The sequence below is a fragment of the Cucurbita pepo genome, chromosome 7 (genome assembly GCF_057944985.1).
Source record: "Cucurbita pepo subsp. pepo isolate OVF chromosome 7, ASM5794498v1, whole genome shotgun sequence".
Taxonomy (NCBI): Eukaryota; Viridiplantae; Streptophyta; class Magnoliopsida; order Cucurbitales; family Cucurbitaceae; genus Cucurbita; species Cucurbita pepo.
This window is the reverse complement of record NC_141804.1, coordinates 11,299,903-11,322,865: the sequence shown is the minus strand read 5'-3', so window position 1 is coordinate 11,322,865 and position 22,963 is coordinate 11,299,903. Positions and strand designations below refer to the sequence as shown.

Sequence of the window (22,963 nt, the reverse complement as noted above, 5' to 3'; positions counted from 1 at the left end):
CAGGACGGGGGAGTTGTAACGGCCTAAACTTACTACTAGTAGATATTGTCCGTTTTGACCCGTTACGTATAGTCGACAGCCTCGTGGTTATAAAACATGTTTGCTAGAGAGAGGTTTCCACATCCTTACAAAAAAATGTTTGCTAGAGAGAGGTTTCCACATCCTTACAAAAAAATGTTTCGTTATTTTCTCCAACCAATGTGGGATTTCACAAGTCATTTCACAAGTCATACTCCTTGGGAGTCAGCGTCTGTTAGCTCGTTAGCGCACACTCCAGTGTCTGACTTTGATCCATACTTCTTGGGGGTTGATCCATACTTCTTGGGGGTCAGCATCCTTGTTAGTGCACATCCCAGTGTCTGGCTCTGATCCACACTCCTTGGGAGTCAGCATCCTCGTTAGTGCACACCCCCCAATGTCTGGCTCTGATCCACACTCCTTGGGGGTCAGCATCCTCGTCACATCCCCAATGTCTGGCTCTGATCCACACTCCTTGAGGGGTCAGCATCCTCGTTAGCGCACACACCCAGTGTCTGGCTCTAATGCCATTTGTAACATGCCAAACCTATCGCTAGCAAATATTATCCACTTTTAGCTCGTTGCGTATTGGCGTCAACCTTTCCGTTTTAAAACACGTCTGTTAGGAAGGAGTTTTCACACCCTTATAAATAGTGTTTCGTTTTCCTATTCAACCGATGTGAGATTTTACAGGAGCCTACTTGCACGCTAGAGCTACATGAATTCCCTTGATTACGTTATCGAGTATCCCCGGAAAAACATGCTCGAGCTTTTGAAGTGTTGTAGGACACAAACATAACACCACACGATGGAGTGTCCTCTGCCATTTCAAAAGGAAGCAAGCACACAGCCGTCTTTATTTCCATAGAAAGTCATGGCCTCTTTTGCTTGTTTTCACCTTCTAACAAAAAACCCACTGGGCATAAATAATAACCTACTAGGGCATATGAGCAGGGTTTATCGAACAGTTCTGCGTCTCTAAAACCACCCTCCATTTTCCCGCGCTCCACCTTCGTTGCCCCATCTTCCCTCTTCCCCTTTCAGCGGCACCTTCATTTTGCCACTCACAGTGCGCCGCCATGTTGTCCTCCAAGCAGAGCCTCCGCATTATCGAGTCGGCGCTTCTGGGTCCGTCCCCTCCGTCCCCATCGCAGAGGGTCGAGCTCTTACACGCCATTCACAATTCTATGCCTGCTTTTCGTTCGCTGCTTCAATTCCCAGTACGTATGCCTTTGTATTTCGTCGTTTGCTGATCTGGGTCTGTGACATTTTGTGATTTAGTACCTTGTATTTGTCTGTTGGTGTTCTGATTTTGTTGAATTTTGGGTTGTAGTCGCCGAAAGCTTCAGACCGTGCACAAGTTCAATCTAAAGAAGTCAGGCGGCCGGATTCTTCAACGATAACGCTCGATGATCAAGACGTCGAAATTGTAAATTCTTTGTCCATTTGTTTTCTTTTCCGGGATGTCGATCAGAATTTGAGTATGTGACGTGGGTTTTCATGGAATGTTGATTTGGTTGCTTATTTTTTGCACGACGACAGTGTAAGATACTAGTTTAAGTAGTTAACCTTCTTCCTCTGCTTCTTCTGCTTCGGTTTGGTGGGAGAATCAAGAAGTAGTCTTTGACCCTGTTCATTCTTAGATTGATGTATCATTGTGGGTATATTTTTATGTATTGCTTTATTCGTCCAAGTTATGAACGATATGCACCATAAATTCTTTCCCATTTTTCGTTATGGCACAACACGACTGTTATATTGGCGTTATTTGATTTCACTTCCACGCTTGTTTGTAGACTTTAAAATTGAGTGATGACCTCCATCTGAATGAAATAGAATGCGTGCATCTACTTGTTGCTGCACATCAAGAGGTATACCTCTCTCCCTTATTTGTTTACTTGTTATCATATTTTACTTCAGCTTTATTTGTCTCCCTTTCTATAACTTGTTTTTCTTGTTCTTTGCAGTGGGCTTTAATGGGACGAGATCCTTCAGAGATTTTCCACCTTGCAGCAGGGCTTTGGTATACAGAGAGAAGAGATCTAATAATGTCACTCTATACACTACTAAGGGTATTATTATTATCATTTTGTTTGTACCCTAATTTTTGGACATGCAATTGTGTTTTTTCTTGCATACTGTTAATTATATTCTTTTATTTGCAGGCTGTTGTACTTGATCAGGGACTTGAAGCTGGTCTTGTATCTGACATCCAAAGACACCTGGAAGATCTTATTAATAGTGGCCTACGACAACGGTTGATTTCTTTGATAAAGGTTGGATCTTTGTAGTCCCTATTTTAGGTCATGCCATATGTGTAAACCTTCTGCTGAAGGTTGGAATCATGTTACTGTTATTACTATGTTATAACAGTAGCTTAGTATTTAATAATGTGGACTTAGTAAACTTTTTTCCATTAAATTTATTGAATTTGCCTGTATTTTGTGATCTTTTAACACTCGACCGTATGAATATTTTGTTTTGTATTAATCTTGTGACAGGAATACACAGTTGTTAGCCCAAACATTACATTTGAAAATAAGAAATCGATATGCTTCAACTGCCTATAGTGGGATTAATTGTGAACCCATAATGACTGACCATTAGGAACAAGTATATCCATGACTATTTTCAGTAAAAGGTTCCATCTTTCTTGTTTTAGGAACTCAATCGAGAAGAACCAGCTGGTTTGGGTGGACCTAGCTGTGAGCGCTACATTCTTGACTCCAGAGGTGCTCTTGTTGAGCGTCGGGCTGTGGTTTGTCGGGAAAGACTTATACTAGGACATTGTCTTGTCCTTTCTATTCTTGTTGTTCGAATAGGTAAGCCGTGGAGGACTTTTTTTAATTGATCAATGCCATTGGTAGTAGGTTGAAGGTTTCCTATGTGTGCTGCTACGATTCACTGTCTTGCTTCATGTGGTGCTTGCTAGTAATATTTGATAGTTCAAGATGTATTTTTTTCCTCCATCGAGGTAGTCATTGTTATTGGATACTTGCTGACGTTAGACGTAGAGCTTTAGTTTAGATGATTTGATAGTGCATTTTATATTTTTCTAGTGAATGGAACTTAGTTAAAAATGTGTGAAATGATAACTTCTCCTTGGTAATTAATCTTTAATGATAAGAAACATAAATTTATTATTGGAAAACATTTAAAAAATTTCAATTGTGAGAAACACAGGTTAATTAATGGAAAATATACTGCAAGTAATATGGCAAGAAACTCTAGTTAATAATCTGACAGCTCTATGATTTCTCTTTTATCAGGTCCAAAGGATGTGAGGGATCTCTTTTCTGTTTTAAAAGACTGCGCTGCTGAACTTAATGAGACCAAAACTCCCATAAAGCTTCAGGCATGTTATTAATATTTTGATTACTGTAGAATGTAAAGAAAAGATCCACTTGTTTCCTGTTTCTCAGAAGTAGTGTGGCTGCACACCAGTGTTGTATGTGTATATTTTTTTAGATGCATTTTCTTGTTCTTTCCTTCATTACTTCTCTTGCTAATTCTGTATGTATTTTCTTTTGCAGATTGTATTTAGTCTCCTTTTCTCGATCATTATTGCCTTTGTATCGGATGCTTTGAGCGCTGTTCCAAATAAAGCATCTGTATTGTCCAGTGATGCTTCTTTTAGAAATGAATTTCAGGATACTGTGAGTTTATCAAGATAGTATTGAAACTTCTGTGGTTAGGTTTTTGACACATGCACACATTTTGTTAACATTTTAAATGAGCTTGTAATCTTTGTTTAGGTGATGGTGTCTGGAAATAATCCCACAGTGGAAGGATTTGTTGATGCTGTTAGGTTCGCTTGGACTGTTCATTTGCTGTTAATACACGACATGGTTGATGCAAGAGAAGCTGTTCCCAGTGCTTCCCCAAAAGATTTAGATCACCTACAATCGTGCTTGGAAGTTATTTTCTCCCATAATGCTTTCCAGTTCATGCTTCAAGAAGTTATTCAGACTGCGGCTTACCAGGTTTTTATCTTTTATGTTATAAGTAACTATTGTGCATCTTATAAGCAGCAGAACATTTTTTTTTTGGATTCTTAAAGTATATTTGCCGCCACATTCTTATCTTGTTGCAAGTGCTTTGTTGTCTTCTTTTTCCCCTTGATGTTTCACCAATGCTTGTGGGAGATCCCTCGACTTTTTTTTTTTAATTAAAAACAGTTTGTTTGCCTATGTACGTGGAGTTATTAGGTGCTACTACCTGTTATGTATATTTATTCCCAATGGGTGTCGGTGGTAAGGGCTAGAGATAATTAGACATATCCTATAAGGTCTGGGGAGTTCTAGCTCCGAAGTTGATAACCTTAGAATAAGTGAGTAATTTAAAATCCTCGTTGTCTCTTGTGAAAAAACTAACTCGTTTATATTTTTGACCGTGCCTTCTTTAGTAGTCATTTTTACAAGTTAGATTATTTTGTCTTCTAATATCATCTATTGGTTATGTTGGCAGAATGATGATGAGGACATGACCTATATGTACAATGCTTATCTGCACAAACTGGTTTCTTGTTTTTTATCTCATCCTCTGGCTAGGGACAAGGTCAGTCGGGAGATTTCCTCCTAAAATTTATAGCTTTCTTGTTTAATTTTGGCCATTGGCTCACTCCTTTGTTAAGTTCTTTATATACATATATATATAAATAAATATCAGACCTGTTCAGGTTAGAATTAAAACAATTTATTATCTAGCAAGTGAATGAGCTAGTGTATGGGTTTCTAGCCTTGCCTCATTGCAGTTGGATCTAATTGAAAGTACGTATTAATAAATTTGGTTGGTTTTTTTTATGGTATGAAGGTGAAAGAGTCCAAGGACAGAGCTATGAACAATCTAAGTCAGTTTCGTGCTTCCGGGTCACAAGATTTCATGCATGATAGTGATTCAAGTTCCCATCAAGCTAGCGAAACTCTTCCTTCACCTTTTGTCTCCCTCTTGAACTTTGTTAGTGAAATTTACCGGGTAAGCTTTTATTGAAGTTACTTAAAAGTTTTGAGATGTTGATAAAATAAGAGTTAAATAGGGGACAAGCTGGTGGTTTGATATTTTTATAAGGAAGATATTTCATGTGTAGTCATGGAATTAACTCCTTAGCAACTATTAGGTCCATGCTACTATAGATCAACTCAAAATAACTTGCTATAGCAAGAAATTAAAATGGTGCTAAACGTTCTTCGTGAAAGTAGCTAATAAATCACATATGCTGCATATGAATTAGCTATGATTATTGAGCTTGAATTTCTTTCAATTTATTCAGAAAGAACCAGAACTGTTATCAAGCAATGATGTCTTGTGGACATTTGCAAATTTTGCTGGGGAGGATCATACAAATTTTCAAACTTTGGTGGCATTCTTGAACATGCTGAGTACCTTAGTATGTGATGCACGCTCTTTTAAGACTTTTTAATTATTAAGCAGCTCACCAATTCTCTTCACGAGAATGTACTTTACTATTAATTATTGTCTTTTATCAATCATTTCAGGCTTGTAATGAAGAGGGCGCTTCAAGGGTTTTTGAGTTACTTCAGGGAAAAGCATTCCGATCTGTTGGATGGACCACCTTATTTGATTGCCTATCAATTTATGACGAAAAATTTAGACAGTCCCTTCAGACTGCTGGGGCCCTGTTACCAGAGTTTCAGGAAGGGGATGCAAAAGCGCTTGTTGCATATTTGAATGTTCTTCAAAAGGTAATACCTTTTTCTTACTATATTGGTCTTAAACTTTTATTCCGTTACCCACACTTTCATGAGATTGTAAAGTTGAATTTCTTAATCTATGACGAATTTTTGTGGAGCTTCGTCTGCATTGCTAGACTATCTGTCATTTGTATGGTTGTCTAGCATAACTATCTATCATTAGTATGGTTGTCTAGCAAGTAGCACGCAACAGGTCCACGAAAGTAACAGTCACGGAGTAGAAGTCTGAATTGAAAGGGATTAAGACCTTAATATTATTAGTAAAAACAAAATGAGCAAGCAAATAGTTCTATTGCAATAATAACTTTTCATAGTAAACCCTAGTTGAAATCTATGTCAATTTTTTAGTACAAATTGCACAAATCACCCCCAAAGTATTTTATTTGTTACACTTGAAGGCTCCAATCCAATAGAACTACACACACCTAAAGAATGATTCAAATAGATTATGGAGTAAATTTCGTTGTTTCTTACTGATCATCATTGTCGGTTGGTTTCTGATGAGATTCAGGTTGTGGAGAATGGGAATCCTGTTGAAAGAAAGAACTGGTTTCCTGATATTGAACCACTGTTCAAACTTCTTAGCTATGAAAATGTTCCTCCTTATCTGAAGGTTATTACACTTTGCTTTGTTGTGTTTTGAGTAAAAAATATGTTTGCACAAGATTTCTTATATTTTTTGGAATTTAGATGCTTCAATGAGAATTTCGTTGATGATTTTGATCAAGTTTTTGATATCATAGGGTGCTTTGAGGAATGCAATCGCATCCTTTATTCAAGTCTCTTCTGACTTGAAGGATATCATTTGGCGCTATCTTGAGCAGTATGATTTACCTGTTCTTGTTGCATCCCATATCCAGAATGGCACAAAGTCGATTACTTCTCAGGTTATTCATCTCTGATGGCCCTTTTAGATATGTAAAATATTCTATGGTTGAAGTTTTGAAATTGTTTTTTTTGAGCTGCAACTAGGAGATTTTTGTTGCTAGCGTGGATATTTAGCATGCTTATATTCACTTAATGTAAATTGAAAGTGTGGCACTGGCATGATAGTGATTTGAATGTGCTAATGAGTTGTCCTGCGTCGAATAACCGACAAAATAAAGATGCACTGTTTTGCATTTGATGAAAAAAAAAAAAAAGAAAAGGATATTGGCTTATGTAAGCACCGTGTTTTTTGGCATTTTCAAACATGATAATTTTAGTGACGGAACCTTGTTGCACTGAGATTACGTGTGAAGAAAAGATCTTGGTTTATGAAAGCACCGTGTCTTTGCAGGTTTATGATATGCAGTTCGAGGTAAATGAAATTGAAGCAAGACAGGAGAGATATCCATCAACCATATCTTTCCTTAACCTATTAAATGCTCTTATTGCTAAAGAAAGTGATCTAAGTGATAGAGGGCGTAGGTAATGTTTATTGGTTATAATATACACTTGACTCAGTTTTATTATTTATTCTAAGGTTTGAAAGTTGTGCTGCAGATTTGTTGGAATCTTTAGGTTCATTTATGATCATGTTTTTGGGCCATTCCCTCAACGAGCCTATGCAGATGCTGCTGAGAAATGGCAGTTAGTTGTTGCTTGCCTACAACATTTTAATATGTGAGTGATAGTGTGGGTTTAAACTTCAAAGTTGAAGATTTTGCTTGTGTTTATGGGCTTTCCTTGTTGTCCTTCCTGCTTCTTGTCTCTCTTTGGAGATTGGTGTCCAAAGATTTTTGTATGATCCTATGTATTCTTTCATTTTTCTCGATGGTGATGAAAGCTTGGATTTTCTTCTTGAAAAACTTACAATTATGGGGTTAATCAAATTAAAAATGCACATTTGATTGCTCAATGTGCAGGATTTTGAAAATGTATGACATTAATGAAGAGGACGTTGACGTTGTTATTGATCGATCACAATCATCAATGGATACACAATCATCTTCACTTCAAACTCAGCTACCAGTACTTGAGTTGCTAAAAGTATGTATCTGTTACTATTGCTTCATTTGATCCACATGTCAAAGAGTTCATTTTGATTGTTTTCTATTGATAGAAGTGTGTTTTTGTTCATACACAATGACTCATGGTGTGATGTCCCACATTGGTTGGGGAGGAGAACAAACCACCATTTATAAGGGTGTGGAAACCTTCCCCTAGCAGACGCGTTTTAAAGCCTTGAGGGTGGGCCCGAAAGGGAAATCCCAAAGAGGACAATATCTGCTAGCGGTGGATCTAGGTCGTTACGCATGGCATGATGATATTTATTACATATTTAACCAGTTTTTTTATAAACAATTTCTGTTGTGGAGTCAATGAACTTAAGAGGAGGGTTCATACACAATGATTCATTGGTTCAAAATTTCGAAGGGTTTCTTGGAAGAAGCCTTTTTTGTCTATGTTTGAAATAGGTTTCTAAAAAGCATGCGGGACTTTTATCGTTTTTCTCATCAAAGTCTTTGATTGTTTAAGTCAGCATTTCGTTGGCTCGATGGTACCGCATGATATCTTTCAGTTTCTGGATATTCTGTTTGCTTGTATTCCAATTTCTGTGGAAATGTCTTGAAGTTTTCTTTTTGTTGGTTAGGATTTCATGAGCGGAAAATCTGTTTTTAGAAACATCATGGGGATTCTTCTGCCCGGTGTCAATTCTCTCATAACCGAAAGGACCAGCCAAATTTATGGCCAACTTTTGGAGAAGTCTGTGGAGCTTTCTCTTGAAATAATGATACTTGTATTAGAGAAGGATTTACTTCTGGCTGATTATTGGCGCCCTCTATATCAGGTAATTGTCTCATCTGTTGCTGTTGTTAACCTCGGTTTACTTACGCGTATGAATTAGTGAATTGGTGGATAAGACCACAAATCATTTTTCATTGAAGACTAAAATATAGAAATAGAAAGTTCTGAAAAAATGATATAGGCCAAGTTGTCTAGTTTCATTTTGTTGTGTATGTGGCTCATCCGGTTCCGTTAACTATGACTTCTAAATGGCTCTGGAACCAAGTATTTAATAAATGACAATTAATTTTGTTTTTTACGGTATTACACTTCTGTGTTTACGCATTGGAAAACCTGAACTTGTAGTTTGATCATGTACATATCTTCAGGTGTACTTCTTCTGGTACTCTTTATGTCCACTGAGAAAATTAATTGCTTCTGGATTTGACCGAATTCTTGCAGCCCTTGGAAGTTATCCTCTCTCAAGATCACAGTCAAATTGTTGCGCTGTTGGAGTATGTCAGATATGATTTTCATCCCAAGATTCAGCAGTTATCTATCAAAATTATGAGTATCTTAAGGCACTTCCTTCTTCTTTTTCTCTATCTCCATTTTGTGACATTCAATATGAAAACATAGAATAATTTGTGATTTTTTTAATGTTTATATTGTTTCATGATATGTTGGCTTCAAGTTCTAAAGATGTTATTTGTTGGTTGTAGTTCTCGTATGGTTGGGCTCGTGCAATTACTACTAAAATCTAATACTGCCAGCTCTTTAGTTGAGGATTATGCGTCCTGCCTCGAGTTAAGATCTGAAGAGTGTCATGTAATCGAAAACAGCGGAGATGATCCTGGTGTTCTTATAATGCAGGTTTGTTTTTCCATTTTTGTAATCTCAAGTTTGATTTCTTATTCTTTGATACCTGAAACGTTCGGAGTCTGGTTCTTTCTCTCCTTGCTCCTTCAATTCTAATTAGCGGATCACACATCATCATTTATATGCCCATTTTCTGCAGCTTCTTATTGACAACATTAGCCGACCTGCTCCAAATGTTACACACTTGCTACTTAAATTTAACCTTGAGACATCCATCGAGCGGACAATTTTACAGCCAAAATTTCATTATAGGTGATTTTAGAACAAGCTAAGATATTTTGTTTGCTTTTGCATTGTTAAGTCACTGTACTATATTAGTTGTATTTTCCTTTGTAGTTGCTTGAAGGTTGTTCTGGAGATTTTAGAGAAGCTTTCAAATCCTGAAGTCAATGCCTTACTTTTTGAGTTTGGTTTTCAGGTTAGATGTTGTGGATTATGTATTTCTAATCAGGGGATGTAACAGCTTTAACGTACTGTCTTTTTTTCCCTTTTCCGTTCACACTAACCCCGCCCCCGAACCCTTTATCACAAGTCTAAAGTGATTTTCTTGTACAGCTTCTTTATGAGCTATGCTTAGATCCCCTAACATCTGGACCAGTCATGGATCTCTTGAGCAACAAGAAGTACTATTTCTTCGTTAAGGTACGAACACCTGCTTCTGCGTATGGAAAGATCTTCTGCTCTGTTTGGGGCTTGCATGATAAAGCCAAAATTGTCACATTTTTAACAAAAAAAAAAAAAAAAAAAAGATTTTCTGTTGATCGTAATTTCGCATTTGCTTAAGTTCTATTCACTTGTATATTTTCCACCCAACATACCATCCTTGATACCTTCTTCATGCTTGTAATGGCAGCACTTGGATACAATTGGAGTTGTTCCTCTTCCCAAGAGAAACAACCACACTCTTCGTGTCAGCTCCCTTCATCAGGTTTGTCTTTCTGTGATGAATAGCTGTACTTCTTAACCATGCCCATGCTCTGCAATTGTAGTTTTCCTGCATTTTCTAATTGAGCATTTACCATTAAGATCTGGAAACGTGACTATTTATTTTTCTTTGTTCAAGAGAGCATGGTTGCTTAAGCTTCTAGCAATTGAGTTGCATGCTGCTGACTTGAGTAGCCCGATCCATCGAGAGGCATGTCAGAGTATTCTTGCGCACCTGTATGGGCAGGAAATAGATGTTGGATCAGTTCCAGTCTTCTCACTTCATCATGTGGTGGATCCTGGAACTAGAACTATGAGTAAGAGCAAGGTACTTTATTCGAGATTGACATTTTATCTTCTTATGTACAGTAAGTGGACACTGCTCTTCTTTTGTTAAGCTAATTTTTTCGCATTATTGCCCTGTAGATGTTACTGCCCATGATTATGACACAAATGAAATTGACCATTTTCTTGTAACTAGGTTCAACTTTTGAAGCACTATTGGGTTGACTTGAGTTATTTTTTAAATATTTTTTTTCCTGAAATTTTTGTGTCCAGGCGTTGGAGCTACTTGAGGTTGTTCAGTTCCGAACTCCCGACACCTCAATCAAGCTTCCCCAAATTGTTTCGAATTTGAAGTACGAATTGCTGGTATGTTCTAACATGCTGGTTTCCTTGTTTTTCCTTTGCATTCTTGGCGTTGGACACTGTTCTTATTCTTGTTTTATAGACAAAGGACATACTTGGGAATCCTTCAACTTCGCAAAAGGGTGGGATCTACCATTATTCAGAGCGTGGCGATCGCCTGATTGACCTTACTTCCTTTTGTGATAAACTTTGGCAGGTTGGTGAAGGACAACATCAGTATCTTCTTTTGATTAAAAAATGACAAACTTCAAACATATGTTCATTTGTCTCAGAAATTTAATGCTGATAATCCCCAACTGAATAACGTTGGGAGGGAAGCTGAGCTGGAAGAAGTAAAAGAGACGATTCAACAGTTTCTACGATGGGGATGGAAGTACAACAAAAATCTCGAGGAACAGGCTGCACAACTTCATATGTTAACTAGCTGGTCACAAACCATCGAGGTTTATCGTTCTTTCCTCTACTTGTGTTAGTTGCATGCTTCTTTTTGTTTAGATTTTAACATTTTGTTTTCAATAGTTTCTAATGATAAACCGTTTGCTTTTATAGGTTACTGTGTCCAGAAGAATTTCATCACTTGAAAATCGATCCGATATTCTATTTCAGTATGTTCATATCTATACCTCGTTCTTTCTTCCTGCTTTTCACATTCTTAACAGTTCATTATTGTGAACAGAGTTCTTGATGCTTCCTTGAGCGCTTCTGCTTCTCCAGATTGTTCTTTGAAGATGGCATATCTTTTATGTCAGGTTTGTTCATCCTTCCCCATTGCTAGTGTTTAGCTTTCTACATCTTTCAATTATTCTAGTTGCTGATGCCTTTGGATCTTGAATCTTACAGGTTGCACTGACATGCATGGCCAAGCTAAGGGATGAGAGATATTCATCTCCTGGTGGTTTAAATGCTGATAGTGTCTCTTGTCTTGATATTATCATGGTGAAGCAAATATCTAATGGAGCGTGTCACTCTATTTTACTAAAGCTCATCATGGCAATTCTTAGAAATGAATCATCAGAAGCTTTGAGGAGACGGTGTGGTTAATATAACTTTCGCTGGTATTGGCTGTGTGGCTTATGAGTTGGAATCTAATGTTAAGCTTTTACTTCTATCTACAGCCAATATGCTTTGCTTCTTAGCTACCTTCAGTATTGTCAAAACATGCTGGATCCGGACGTTCCAACAACGATTCTGCAAGTTTTACTTCAAAATGAGCAAGATGGAGAGGATGTAGATTTACAAAAGGTTGTCAACTTAGTGCTTTGGTGCACAAACACTTCTCGAACTTCCACTAGTTTCTCTCGACGGTCAAAAAATAATTCCTTGCTTTCGATCCTTTCTCTGCTTTACAGATTGACAAGGACCAGGCCGAACTTGCTCATGCTAATTTTTCAATTCTACGTAAAGAAGCTCAGTCTATCTTGAATGTGGTGAGTTGCTTGTTCTTGAGATATGAAACTAACTAAATCCTGGTTGATTTGCGTCGTTATTGACCTTAGCTTGTTATTTTTCGTGTTCCTTTAATGCTCTATATATGTAATTTTCTTCCATAGAATTCTTGAGTCCTCTTTAATCTTTTGATCTTAATCATTAGGTTATCAAGGATGCAACTCAAGGCAGTGAACCAGGGAAGACTATATCACTTTACGTGCTCGATGCATTAATCTGTATAGATCATGACAGATTTTTCCTGAACCAACTTCAGAACAGGGGATTTTTGAAGTCTTGTTTGGTCAGCATAAGTAACGTTTCACTTCAGGTGGTTGTTTCCTCTCTTCAGTGAAATAGTTCTGATATATTTATTAGCTGATATTGGTCCAACTCATAAAATGGAAACCCTTTAGGATGGCGTGCACTCTTTCGATTCATTGCAACGAGCATGCACCCTTGAGGCTGAACTTGCCTTATTGTCGAGGATTAGCCACAAGTACGGAAAATTTGGGGCTCAGCTTCTCTTTTCCACAGGCGCATTGGAGCACCTTGATTCATGCAGGGCAATCAATTTACAGGTGATTAACTGTCTACTATGTTATTGGATTTGTCTTGGAAGATTTAGTTTAATGAAGTGCTGTACCAGGGAAATTTGAGGTGGGTTGATATGAAGCCTCATAGAGATGTAGCAGGGAATTATAACAAGCAACAAGCTATCGTAACTCCGATTTTGAGACTGTTGTTTTCTATGACGTCATTAGTTGACACGTCCGAGTTTTTTGAGGTCAGCATACACTAAATAGGCACTCTTTTTTTTTTTACTTAATCAGTTAATGTTCAAGTTTTCCTTATTAGACCCTGACCTTCAACCTCTATTACGAATATGCGACTCGTACTTTGTTTGAATCTGTTGTGATTTGATGTATATATTGTAGGTTAAAAATAAAATTGTTCGAGAAGCTATAGATTTTATTAAACGACACCAACGAGTATTTGATCAAATACTTGGGGAGGATGTATCCGAAGCCGATGATTCGACGTTGGAGCAGATTAGTCTTCTCGTTGCTTCGCTTAGCAAGGTAACAACCTTGATATATTAGAAAATTAAGATCTTTTTGTTGAATAACATTTCAATAATTTTTGTTTCTGGTTTTTTTTTTTCTGGGTGGGGGAAGGTTTGGCCATATGAGGAGACTGATGAATATGGTTTTGTTCAAAGTCTCTTCCAACTGATGCATTCACTTTTCTCTCGTGAATTGGATTCTCGTACTTCTGGCCCAGGAGTTAAATTGCTTAAGGTTTGTGCTTTTTGTTTGTTTATTTATAGAATGGTTCTTTTTTTCCTGGAAAATTAAACTTATCATTGTTTTTGTTCTTCAGAACCGGAGAAGCTCAGAACTTCACTCCATTCAGCTCAACTTCAGTTTGATCTCTTATTTATATTTTCTAGTTACAAGGAAATCTCTAAGATTGCAGGTACTGTTCTTAAATTTGAATACGACGACTATAGAAGGGAATTAATCATCGGAATTTAACTTTCTGACGTGATCGTTCAGGTCTCCGGTACTTCCTCTAGCCATAACTCTCCTGTTCGGTCTCAACGTCCCTCGTTGGATTTGCTCGGCACTCTTCTGAACTCTACGACGATTACTCTTGAAAAAGCAGCTGAAGAAAGATTATTGCTATTAAACAAGGTTCGGCTGCTACATTGTATTTTCCCCTTCCTGGTTGTGTATGGTTCATCCAATGCAACAATATCATGGTTTGAGGTTTTGCAGATTCGAGACATTAATGAACTGTCGAGACAGGAGGTCGAGGAAATTATCGTACTGTGTCTTGGTGAAGACTTCACCTCGTTATCTGATAACATCCAGAGAAGGTTCCTTGCTCCACCTACTAATCATACTCTTTTTAGTCCATTTTCTGCGTAGTTTTCGGACTTGCCCTCTTGTTTTGAAGATAGATGTGTGACCAAATGTGATATCTCACCTTGGTTGGGGAGGAGAACGAAACACCCTTTTAAGGGTGTGGAAACCTTTCCCTAGAAACACGTTTTAAAGCCCAAAGAGGACAATATCTGCTAGCGGTGGGTTTAATACAACTATATATAACGTGTAGATGTGAGGAATATAGATACATATGAATGGTTTGATGTTGTTATGCAGGAGATATATTGCAATGATTGAAATGTGCAAGATTGTTGGAAATAAAAGTGAGATGATTACATTGTTACTTCCTCTGGCTGAGTATGTGTTAAATGTGATGCTTATTCATTTTCAAGACAGGTGAGTTAAATGTGATATTATATGCATATTACTTGGGAACAATGTGAGGTTGAAAGTGATATCTATGTTTGGACTTTGCAGCAGTGTTATTCCTGATGGGAATGCGAATATTAAAGCAATTTCATATCATGGGGAGTTGGAGTCTGGACATGAAATAAGTTCATTGTGTGGAAAATTGATTCCCATCTTAGAAAGGCTTGAGTTGCTGAGTGAGGTATTCTTCTATCTATCACACTCTTTTACTACTTCCAATATACTTGTTACTACCTCGGGACGGGATGATCATGAGTTTATAAGTAAGGAATACTTCTCCATTGGTACGAAGCCTTTTGGAGAAGCTCAAAGCAAAGCCATGAGAGCTTATGCTCAAAGTGGACAATATCATACCATTGTGAAGAGTCGTGATTCCTAACATGATATCAGAGCCATACTCTTAACTTAGTTATGTCAATAGAATCCTCAAATGTTGAACAAAGACGTTGTGAGCCTCGAAGGTATAGTCAAAAGTAACTCAAGTGTCGAACAAATGGTGTACTTTGTTCGAGGACTCCAGAGAAATAGTCACGCCTCGATTAAGGGGAGGCTGTTCGAGGGGTCCATAGGCCCTCTATAGGGTACTTTGTTGGAGGGGGAGGATTATTGAGGATTGTTGGGAGGGAGTCCACATTGGCTATTTAGGAAATGATCTTGGGTTTACAAGTAAGGATTACTTCTCCATTGGTACGAGGTGTTTTGGGAAACCAAAAGTAAAGCCATGAGAGTTTATGCTCAAAGTGGAAAATATCATACCATACCATTATGGAGAGTCGTTGTCTCTAACATGGTATCATGCCCTTAACTTAGCCATGTCAATAAAATCCTCAACCTTTGTTCGAGGGCTCCAGAGAAAGGAGTTGAGTTTCGATCAAGGGAAGAGACTATTCGAGGGCTCCATAGGTACGAGGTGTTTTGGGGAAACCAAAAGTAAAAGTCACGAGAGAGCTTATGCTCAACGTAGACAATATCATACCATTATGGAACCACTAACCGACCGAGTTAATATATGATGTTTTGTTTTGTTTGTTCCAGAATAAAATTGGAGAGAATCTGAAGGTGTTTGGGAGATTGGTGAGTTCGGTGAAGGAGGTGGCAATTCAAAAGTTGGATGTATGATGATGAGGTGGGAGTAGTAGTTCATTGGTTGATGATGTTAATGATGATGATATCATTTTATTTAATTCTAACAAAATATGTAATTAATTATTTTTGTTAATAGTAAAGTTTTTTTTTTTTTGCATTGGAACAATTATATAATATATGTTTGATTTTATGGTTTTAATTATACATCTAAATGTGAAGAGAGGATTGTGAACCCAAATCAAACCAACGCCTCTTTGCTGCTGCTGCTGCTGCTGCTCACCAATTACAACAAACTATGCTTACCATCATAGTTTCTTCTCTTCTAACTTCCATCAAATTTCCCCTGCCTTTCTATCTACACCCTCTCTCTTCTCTCTCTCTCTCTCTCTCTCTCTCTCTCTCTCTCTCTCACACACACTTCTCTTCTCTCTCTCCTCTCTCTTCTCTTTCTCTCTCTCTCTTCTCTCTCTCTCTCCTCTCCTCTCTCTCTCACTTCTCTCTCTCTTCTCTCTCTCTCCTCTCTCTCTCCTCTCTCTCTCTCCTCTCTCTTCTCTTTCTCTCTTCTCTCTCTTCTCTCTTCTCTCTCTTCTCTTTCTCTCTCTTCTCTCTCTCCCTCTCCTCTTTCTCTCTCTTCTCCCTCTCTCTCTTCTCTCTCTCTCCCTCTCTCTCTCTTCTCTCTCTCTCCCTCTCTCTCTCTCTCTCTCTCTCCCTCTCCTCTCTCTCTTCTCTCTCTCTTCTCTCTCTCTCTCTCCCTCTCCTCTCTCTCTTCTCTCTCTCTCTCCCTCTCCTCTCTCTCTTCTCTCTCTCTATCTCTCCCTCTCTTCTCTCTCTCTCTCACACACTTCTCCTCTCTCTCTCTCTCTCTCTCTCTCTCACACACTTCTCTCTCTCTCTCTCTCTCTCTCTCTCTCTCTCACACACACACACACTTCTCTTCTCTCTCTCTCTCTCTCACACACACACACTTCTCTTCTCTCTCTCTCTCACACGCACACACTTCTCTCTCTCTCTCTCTCTCACACACACTTCTCTTCTCTCTCTCTCTCTCTCACACACACACACTTCTCTTCTCTCTCTCTCCTCTCTCTTCTCTTTCTCTCTCCTCTCTCTTCTCTTTCTCTCTCCTCTCTCTTCTCTCTCTCTCCCTCTCCTCTCTCTCTCCTCTCTCCCTCTCCTCTCTCTCCTCTCTCCCTCTCCTCTCTCTCTCTTCTCTCTCTCCTCTCTCTCTCTTCTCTCTCTCTATCTCTCCCTCTCTTCTCTCTCTCTACTCTCCCTCTCTTCTCTCTCTCTCTCTCTATCGCTCCCTCTCTTCTCTCTCTCTTTCTTCCCTCTCTCCTCTCTTCTCTCTCTTCCTTCACTTACCATTTTGTTTTTAAAAATATTTTTCAACTTTCCAAGTTTTTCTAAAAATATATTAAAACCTTTTTAAAATTTTTTAAAATATCCTTAAATTTTTAATTTTATTAAAAAAACAAAAAATTTATTGTCTAATATACACACCAAAATTTATCTACATTTCATAGATACTTCTAATTTATTAATTTTTTTTTTGTAAAAATTTAATGTTATCAAATGTTATTTTAAAAGTTCATGACTTTGTATTATAGTAAATTTTTTTATGAGTATTAGTAAAATTTTAGAAAACTCATTGAAATTTTTAAAATACTTTTAATACTATTTTAATTAAAAAGTATTTTCAAACTTTTTTTTTTTTTTTTTTTTTTTTTTTTTTTTTTATAGATATTTTTATTAATTTAAGCTAAAATTAATATATAAGTGATATTTATATCTTCTAAAAATAAAAAATTAAAAAAGAAAAAAAAGTAATATATAAAACCTTACTATCTCTTAATAGAACTCTTCTCCTTTCCTTTCTTTGTGCTTCCAACACTTCACTCTCTCGCCTGAATTCCAAACAATCTTCTTCGTTTGATCTCGCGTCGACGTTTCCATGGCGAATGCCTGGAAAAGAGACAAGTCCCCGAGATTTCTCTCCCCCATTTTCCTCTTCTTCCTCTTTTCCTTCTCCATCCTCATCCTCTTCTTCTTCCTCTTCGGAAACTCAAGCCCTAGGGAGCAATCCGCCCCTTCTTTCACCATCAAACCCCATTTCTCATTTCCAACAGTGATCTCCCCCTTCGATTGCTTCAAATGCCCTCAATCCTACCCGGTTATTGCCAACGTCGTGGAAGGCGTTCGATACCCGTTTCTCTTTTCGATTGCGGATTTGGGGAACTTGCCCGATAAGCCTCACAAGAACATCGTCAGGATCCTTAAGGGAAAGCCCTTTCGGAAGCCTGACATTTCTGTCACGATTCAACAGGTTTTGGAGAAGATGAAGGGCGGCGATTCCAGAGATGGATTTGTTGTTGATGTGGGTGCCAATGTTGGAATGGCTAGTTTCGCCGCTGCTGCGATGGGGTTTCGTGTTTTGGCGTTTGAGCCTGTTTTTGAAAATTTGCAGAGAATTTGTGATGGAATTTATCTGAATAGGGTTGGGGAATTGGTGAATGTGTTTCAGGCTGCTGCTTCAGATAATCTTGGGAATATCACCGTGCACAAGGTATTTAATCTACTTCATTATCTCAATCTTTGCAGTTTTGGTTCTTGCTGCTGAACTTAGTCTCGTTTGTGATTAGATTTGATTAGATCATAAAATGAATATTTGCCTCATTCAAATATGTTGACAAGATTGCATTCTTTTTGGGAGCTAACTGAGTGGGTTGTCGCTGATGAAGATTGAGAGTTAATTTAACTAGCAATGTATTTTTCTTTTTATCAGTTCAATAATTTCAGGGCGAGGAGATCTTTGGAATGGTAATTGGTGTCGGTCAAATGTTGTATTTTAGAAACTTATGTTCAATGGTCTCGAAAAAAAAAATGCAGTTCGTGTTCTATATATCTACACATTTCTATCTTCCAAGTGACCCCCTTGCTTAGAGGTCACATGTTCGAATCTTTGACAAGCTTAACGATCAAAGCCCTTAATTTCTTGAGAGTCTTGAGCTTTTAGTTTGTATAAATTTCTACTAGAGGGTGATTACCTACTTTGGATATTTAAATCTCAATAGTTTCTCGATAATCAAATATAGTAGGGTATTCTCTTCTATGAAATTAGTTGATATGTATTCGTGATTCTTATACTTATAATTTAAAAACGGTGAGATCCCACATTGATTGGAAAGAGGAATGAGCGCCAACGAGGATGCTGGCCCCAATGGGGTAGATTGTGAGATCCCACATCAGTTGGGGAGAAGAACGAAGCATTCTTGTGGAAACCTCCCTAGTAAACGCGTTTTAAAAACTTTAAGGGGAAGCCCGAAAGCGAAAACTCAGAGAACACAGTATCTATTAACGATGGACGTCGGGTCGTTGCAAAATTTTATGTATATTGACATTGGCTTTGAACTCTTGATTTCTTTGCTTTTATAATGAAAGGGCAGCATTGGGCCTTTTCCTGATCTGGTTTTTTCTGTTTTTGGTAAGCTTCTTTCATAAGATTTATGATTCACAGAAATGCTCATTGACTTCTGCTTATTACACAGTTGGTTGGACGGCTTGACAACAGTGCTGTATCAGCAACTGGTGCAAAGTTAGCCTTCAAATCTAATGAAGAAATAGCAGTTCAAGTTCAGTCAATTCCACTAGATGAAGTAATCCCAGATTCAGAACAGGTGCTATTAATAAAAATCGATGTTCAGGGATGGGAGTATCATGTTCTAAAAGGAGCAACAAAAATTCTATCTAGAAAGGGCAGTGAAGCCCCATATCTCATCTATGAGGAAGATGAAAGGCTGCTAAAAGCTAGTAATAGTAGTAAAAGAGAGATCAGAGAGTTCCTTCATTCTGTTGGTTACCATACTTGCATTCAGCGTGGTACAGATGCACACTGCACCAAGACTGCTTGAAATCAAATTCATTTGCAAAGCATGTCCAGAGAACAAAGAATCTGCACTTAAAATCAAGAAAATTTGAGTCATCTTGGCGTCTTATCGTCTAATGATCGTCTAATGATCGACTGCCTTGGAAATGAGCCATTCTTACATCTCAATTGCCAGATGAAGGATGTAGCAAGCATTTCATAAGCTGCCCTTGGGACTTGCATTTTGAAGCGTTGGTTCGATTGGATGAATCCAGCGCTATCGAGTTTTCTTTTCCCATTCATATGGGATGTTCTTGGTTCCTGACATTTTGTTGTAGCATTCTTCAGCTTGTTGCTAGTTGATTTTGTAGATTATAACACTTATTTTCCCATTAGATTCGATGCTTATCTTACCATTTGATAATAGGAAACCATGTGACTGTATTTTGTTGAGCAGAACAATTCCTTTTCTGTGGATCTGACTGAATTCAACCATTCATTTAACAACTATAACTAATAAGAGGTACATCAATCCATTCCCTGAAGGGAGGGATCCAAAAATAAGAGAGATCTTATGGGTATATTTATATACAAATTGTTCATGTCAAGAACTTGAGCTATACTCGATCGAAAGTTTCTAGTACTCCCGTAGTACATACTTCCTTCATTTACACGGTAAAATTTACTTAAATGATGCTGATGTGCCTGACAATAAAAGAGAGTAAACTAAGAAAATTTCGGCAGAATTCAAAGTTCTCATTTCATCATATAAACTTTTCAAATGTCAGGTTAGTATTACCTGATCATGTTTGATGGAAAAAGGGTGTTCTTTATGATTCTTTAGGTCCGCTAGTTTTTGAAGGACCAGCTCTTTCAACCATGACATCATACAGTTGCTTCCCATTCTGATCATTAAAGAAAAATTGTAGTTAACAAAACTTCCCATTCTTCTAAAGAAGATAACAAAACCCTGTTAAGAATCACGACTCTCCACAATGGTATGATATTGTCCACTTTGAGCATAAGCTCTCGTGGCTTTGCTTTGGACTTTTCTAAAAGGTCTCGTACCAATGGAGATAGTATTCCCCACTTATAAACCCATGATCTTCTACTAAATTAACCAACGAGGTACTCACTCCCAAATCCTTAACAAACCCCTCATTTGCATCTAGTAGAACTTACAAATATCACTGGGAAGAAGTGCACTTGGCCTTCTGGCTTTGTTTGAGTCTCTTTAAAGTACACCAGAATGGGGAAACTTGGCCACCATAATTCCCAATTCACAAAAGTTGAATATCTGCAATAAAATAGCATGGATTCAATTCATTTTACATGTATGATTCATTCGGGTGTGTAAAATCACCTACTTCCAACGGTTCTTTCCTCCCACAAACGCATTTTCACCTGACTCCTCAAGCTGATCTCCAATTTTTACCTCCTAAAATCACAGAACACAGGGCTGATCTCAAGAGGATCATAAACAAAATTTAAAATCCGTGACCAAATGCAAAGGGAAGAAATATGTTTCCAGATCCCATAGTTGATACAACAATAAAGAAATATTTTGCAAAATTAAGTGGACATACCAATGCGTCATTGCCAAAGACAAATCTTACACGAGTAGCCTGGAAGAACGAAGAAAAAACCATCAACTGGTACTTCGAAGAACATACATGCATCTTCAATAGCTTATAAAGAAACTTGCGTAGTCCAGAAAAACTTGCAGCAAATATTCTTCTGAGGGTAAAATTTGAGGGCATCTTCTCGATACATGTAACAGCTCAAGCCCACTGCTAGCAGATATTGCTTTGGCTCGTTACGTATCGTCGTTAGCCTCACGATTTTAAAACGCGTTTGCTAGGGAGAGGTTTCCACACCCTCATAAGGAATGCTTTGTTCTCCTCTCCAACCGATGTGGGATCTCACAATCCACCCACCTTGGGGTCAGCGCCCTCGCTGTCACAACGCTCGATGTCTGGCTCTGATACCATTTGTAACAGCCCAAGCCTACTGCTAACAGATATTGTCCGCTTTGGCCCGTTACGTATCGTCGCCAGCCTCACGTTTTTAAAACGCGTCTGTTAAGGAGAAGTTTCCACACCCTCATAAGGAATGCTTCGTTCTCCTCTCCAACCAATGTGAGATCTCACAATACATCTTAAAACCCTGTCGGTGAAAGTTTCTTTCATGAAGATCTATTGTTTTTTATTATTACCTGAACCAGTAGCAGTAGCCCAAGAAGACCAACAGGGACAGCTGCTATCAAATTTTCATTATAAGCTAACCCACCAGCAGCACCTGTTACAATTATGATGTGCTTTAGATGAAGGGGAAGGGTAAATTTCTCAGAAAAATAACAGTGAACTACAAAATGTAGGTTCAAACGTTAGTTTGTTAGAGATGCAAACATAGTTCTACATCAGATCTTAGTAAAAAAAGGACAAATCCTCGTTGATATAAATTGTTTTTGGTAGAATCCAATACTAAATCATGTGAGCTGAAATTTGAAAATATATTGTTGTCGTTTATATTTGAGTAGTGATTTTGAAACTATATGTATGTTTACTTGCTAAGGTGGCCGATTTGGCATGACATATGAGGAATAACCAGAATCTCCATCAATTTTCAATAATGGTTTTGCTCTCTAAACGTCTGAACTTCGAAAAAAAGTGTAAGCCAAGACTTACAGGCAAAGAATTCTTAGTACCCACCAAGTAAGACTATCGGAATTCTGTAATCTGGGTCAGGTATTACAGTCTCTCGGCTGCCCTTGACCCTCCTTCCAAGCTGTGAAACCCAAAAGTTAGCTTTCTTTTTCCTTCTTAAAGAAAAGGCCACAATAGACATTGAAAGTAAATGAAGAAGGGTGAGGAAGAAAACCACTGAGGCCACCGCAGACAAGCTACCACCATTGCCTTTTATGTTTCTTCTCAGAGGACTTTTGTCAAACACTTTATCGGCACCATAAAATGAGCTTCTCAAATTCCTTAGAGAACCATCCACTTCTTTAACTGATCAAACACAAAATTAATGCACTAACTTTTAGTACAAAAATCAATCCCATTACTGCAAATTTTAAATTTAGACTAAAGAACCAAATATCAGAATTTGTGAAGGCATAAGGAAAACCCATCTCCCTTAAAAAAAAAAAAAACTGAAGAACAAAGCATGAATTTAACAATAATTCTGGGCTGAGAAATTACGAAACTCACTTGGGCAAGAGAAAAATCGAGAAGAAGACAAGAGATTGCAGCCCATGATCCTGAATTCGCTTCTTTTCTCTGAAGACAAATCAAATTTGCGGTTTTTAAGAGGGCGAGAAATGAGTGGAAGTGAAGTGTTACCTCATGCACAACGTGAATTTACATAAATACCCCTGA

General features: G+C 37.9%; 3 protein-coding genes across 4 annotated transcripts; 2 read left to right on the top strand and 1 right to left on the bottom strand.

Annotated features, from left to right (window-relative positions):
* The first annotated feature begins 917 nt into the window (after positions 1–917).
* On the top strand, positions 918–15,925 carry EMB3142 (nuclear pore complex protein (DUF3414)). 2 transcript variants are annotated; one of them, XM_023681824.2, is made up of 45 exons: positions 918–1,238; positions 1,352–1,447; positions 1,815–1,889; positions 1,986–2,090; positions 2,184–2,294; positions 2,681–2,840; positions 3,288–3,373; positions 3,552–3,674; positions 3,774–4,001; positions 4,486–4,575; positions 4,831–4,992; positions 5,288–5,404; positions 5,514–5,720; positions 6,241–6,342; positions 6,473–6,616; positions 7,009–7,139; positions 7,215–7,334; positions 7,577–7,700; positions 8,305–8,502; positions 8,901–9,019; positions 9,161–9,311; positions 9,457–9,569; positions 9,654–9,735; positions 9,873–9,959; positions 10,171–10,245; positions 10,381–10,569; positions 10,800–10,892; positions 10,972–11,085; positions 11,162–11,332; positions 11,439–11,494; positions 11,566–11,638; positions 11,730–11,920; positions 12,005–12,131; positions 12,239–12,316; positions 12,481–12,645; positions 12,731–12,895; positions 12,964–13,101; positions 13,253–13,396; positions 13,493–13,615; positions 13,698–13,793; positions 13,874–14,011; positions 14,096–14,196; positions 14,483–14,602; positions 14,687–14,816; positions 15,671–15,925. In XM_023681824.2, the coding sequence occupies exons 1-45, from the start codon at positions 1,098–1,100 to the stop codon at positions 15,752–15,754; spliced, it is 5,643 nt and encodes a 1,880-aa protein (XP_023537592.1). In that variant the 5' UTR covers positions 918–1,097; the 3' UTR covers positions 15,755–15,925. The 2 variants fall into 2 exon arrangements, with proteins under 2 accessions (XP_023537592.1, XP_023537591.1); XM_023681823.2 differs by having other exon boundaries at positions 919–1,238; positions 14,684–14,816.
* A 1,642-nt stretch (positions 15,926–17,567) lies between these two features.
* On the top strand, positions 17,568–20,060 carry LOC111799054 (uncharacterized). Its single transcript, XM_023682444.2, has 2 exons — positions 17,568–18,284; positions 19,267–20,060. The coding sequence occupies exons 1-2, from the start codon at positions 17,673–17,675 to the stop codon at positions 19,627–19,629; spliced, it is 975 nt and encodes a 324-aa protein (XP_023538212.1). The 5' UTR covers positions 17,568–17,672; the 3' UTR covers positions 19,630–20,060.
* A 2-nt stretch (positions 20,061–20,062) lies between these two features.
* LOC111799055 (uncharacterized) lies at positions 20,063–22,934 on the bottom strand. Its single transcript, XM_023682446.2, has 9 exons — positions 22,796–22,934; positions 22,464–22,594; positions 22,295–22,370; positions 21,799–21,881; positions 21,170–21,208; positions 20,951–21,021; positions 20,766–20,880; positions 20,383–20,488; positions 20,063–20,288 (listed from the first exon to the last, which is right to left on the bottom strand). Exons 1-8 carry the CDS (start codon positions 22,839–22,841, stop codon positions 20,414–20,416), a joined length of 636 nt encoding a protein of 211 aa, XP_023538214.1. The 5' UTR covers positions 22,842–22,934; the 3' UTR covers positions 20,063–20,288; positions 20,383–20,413.
* Positions 22,935–22,963: the final 29 nt, after the last annotated feature.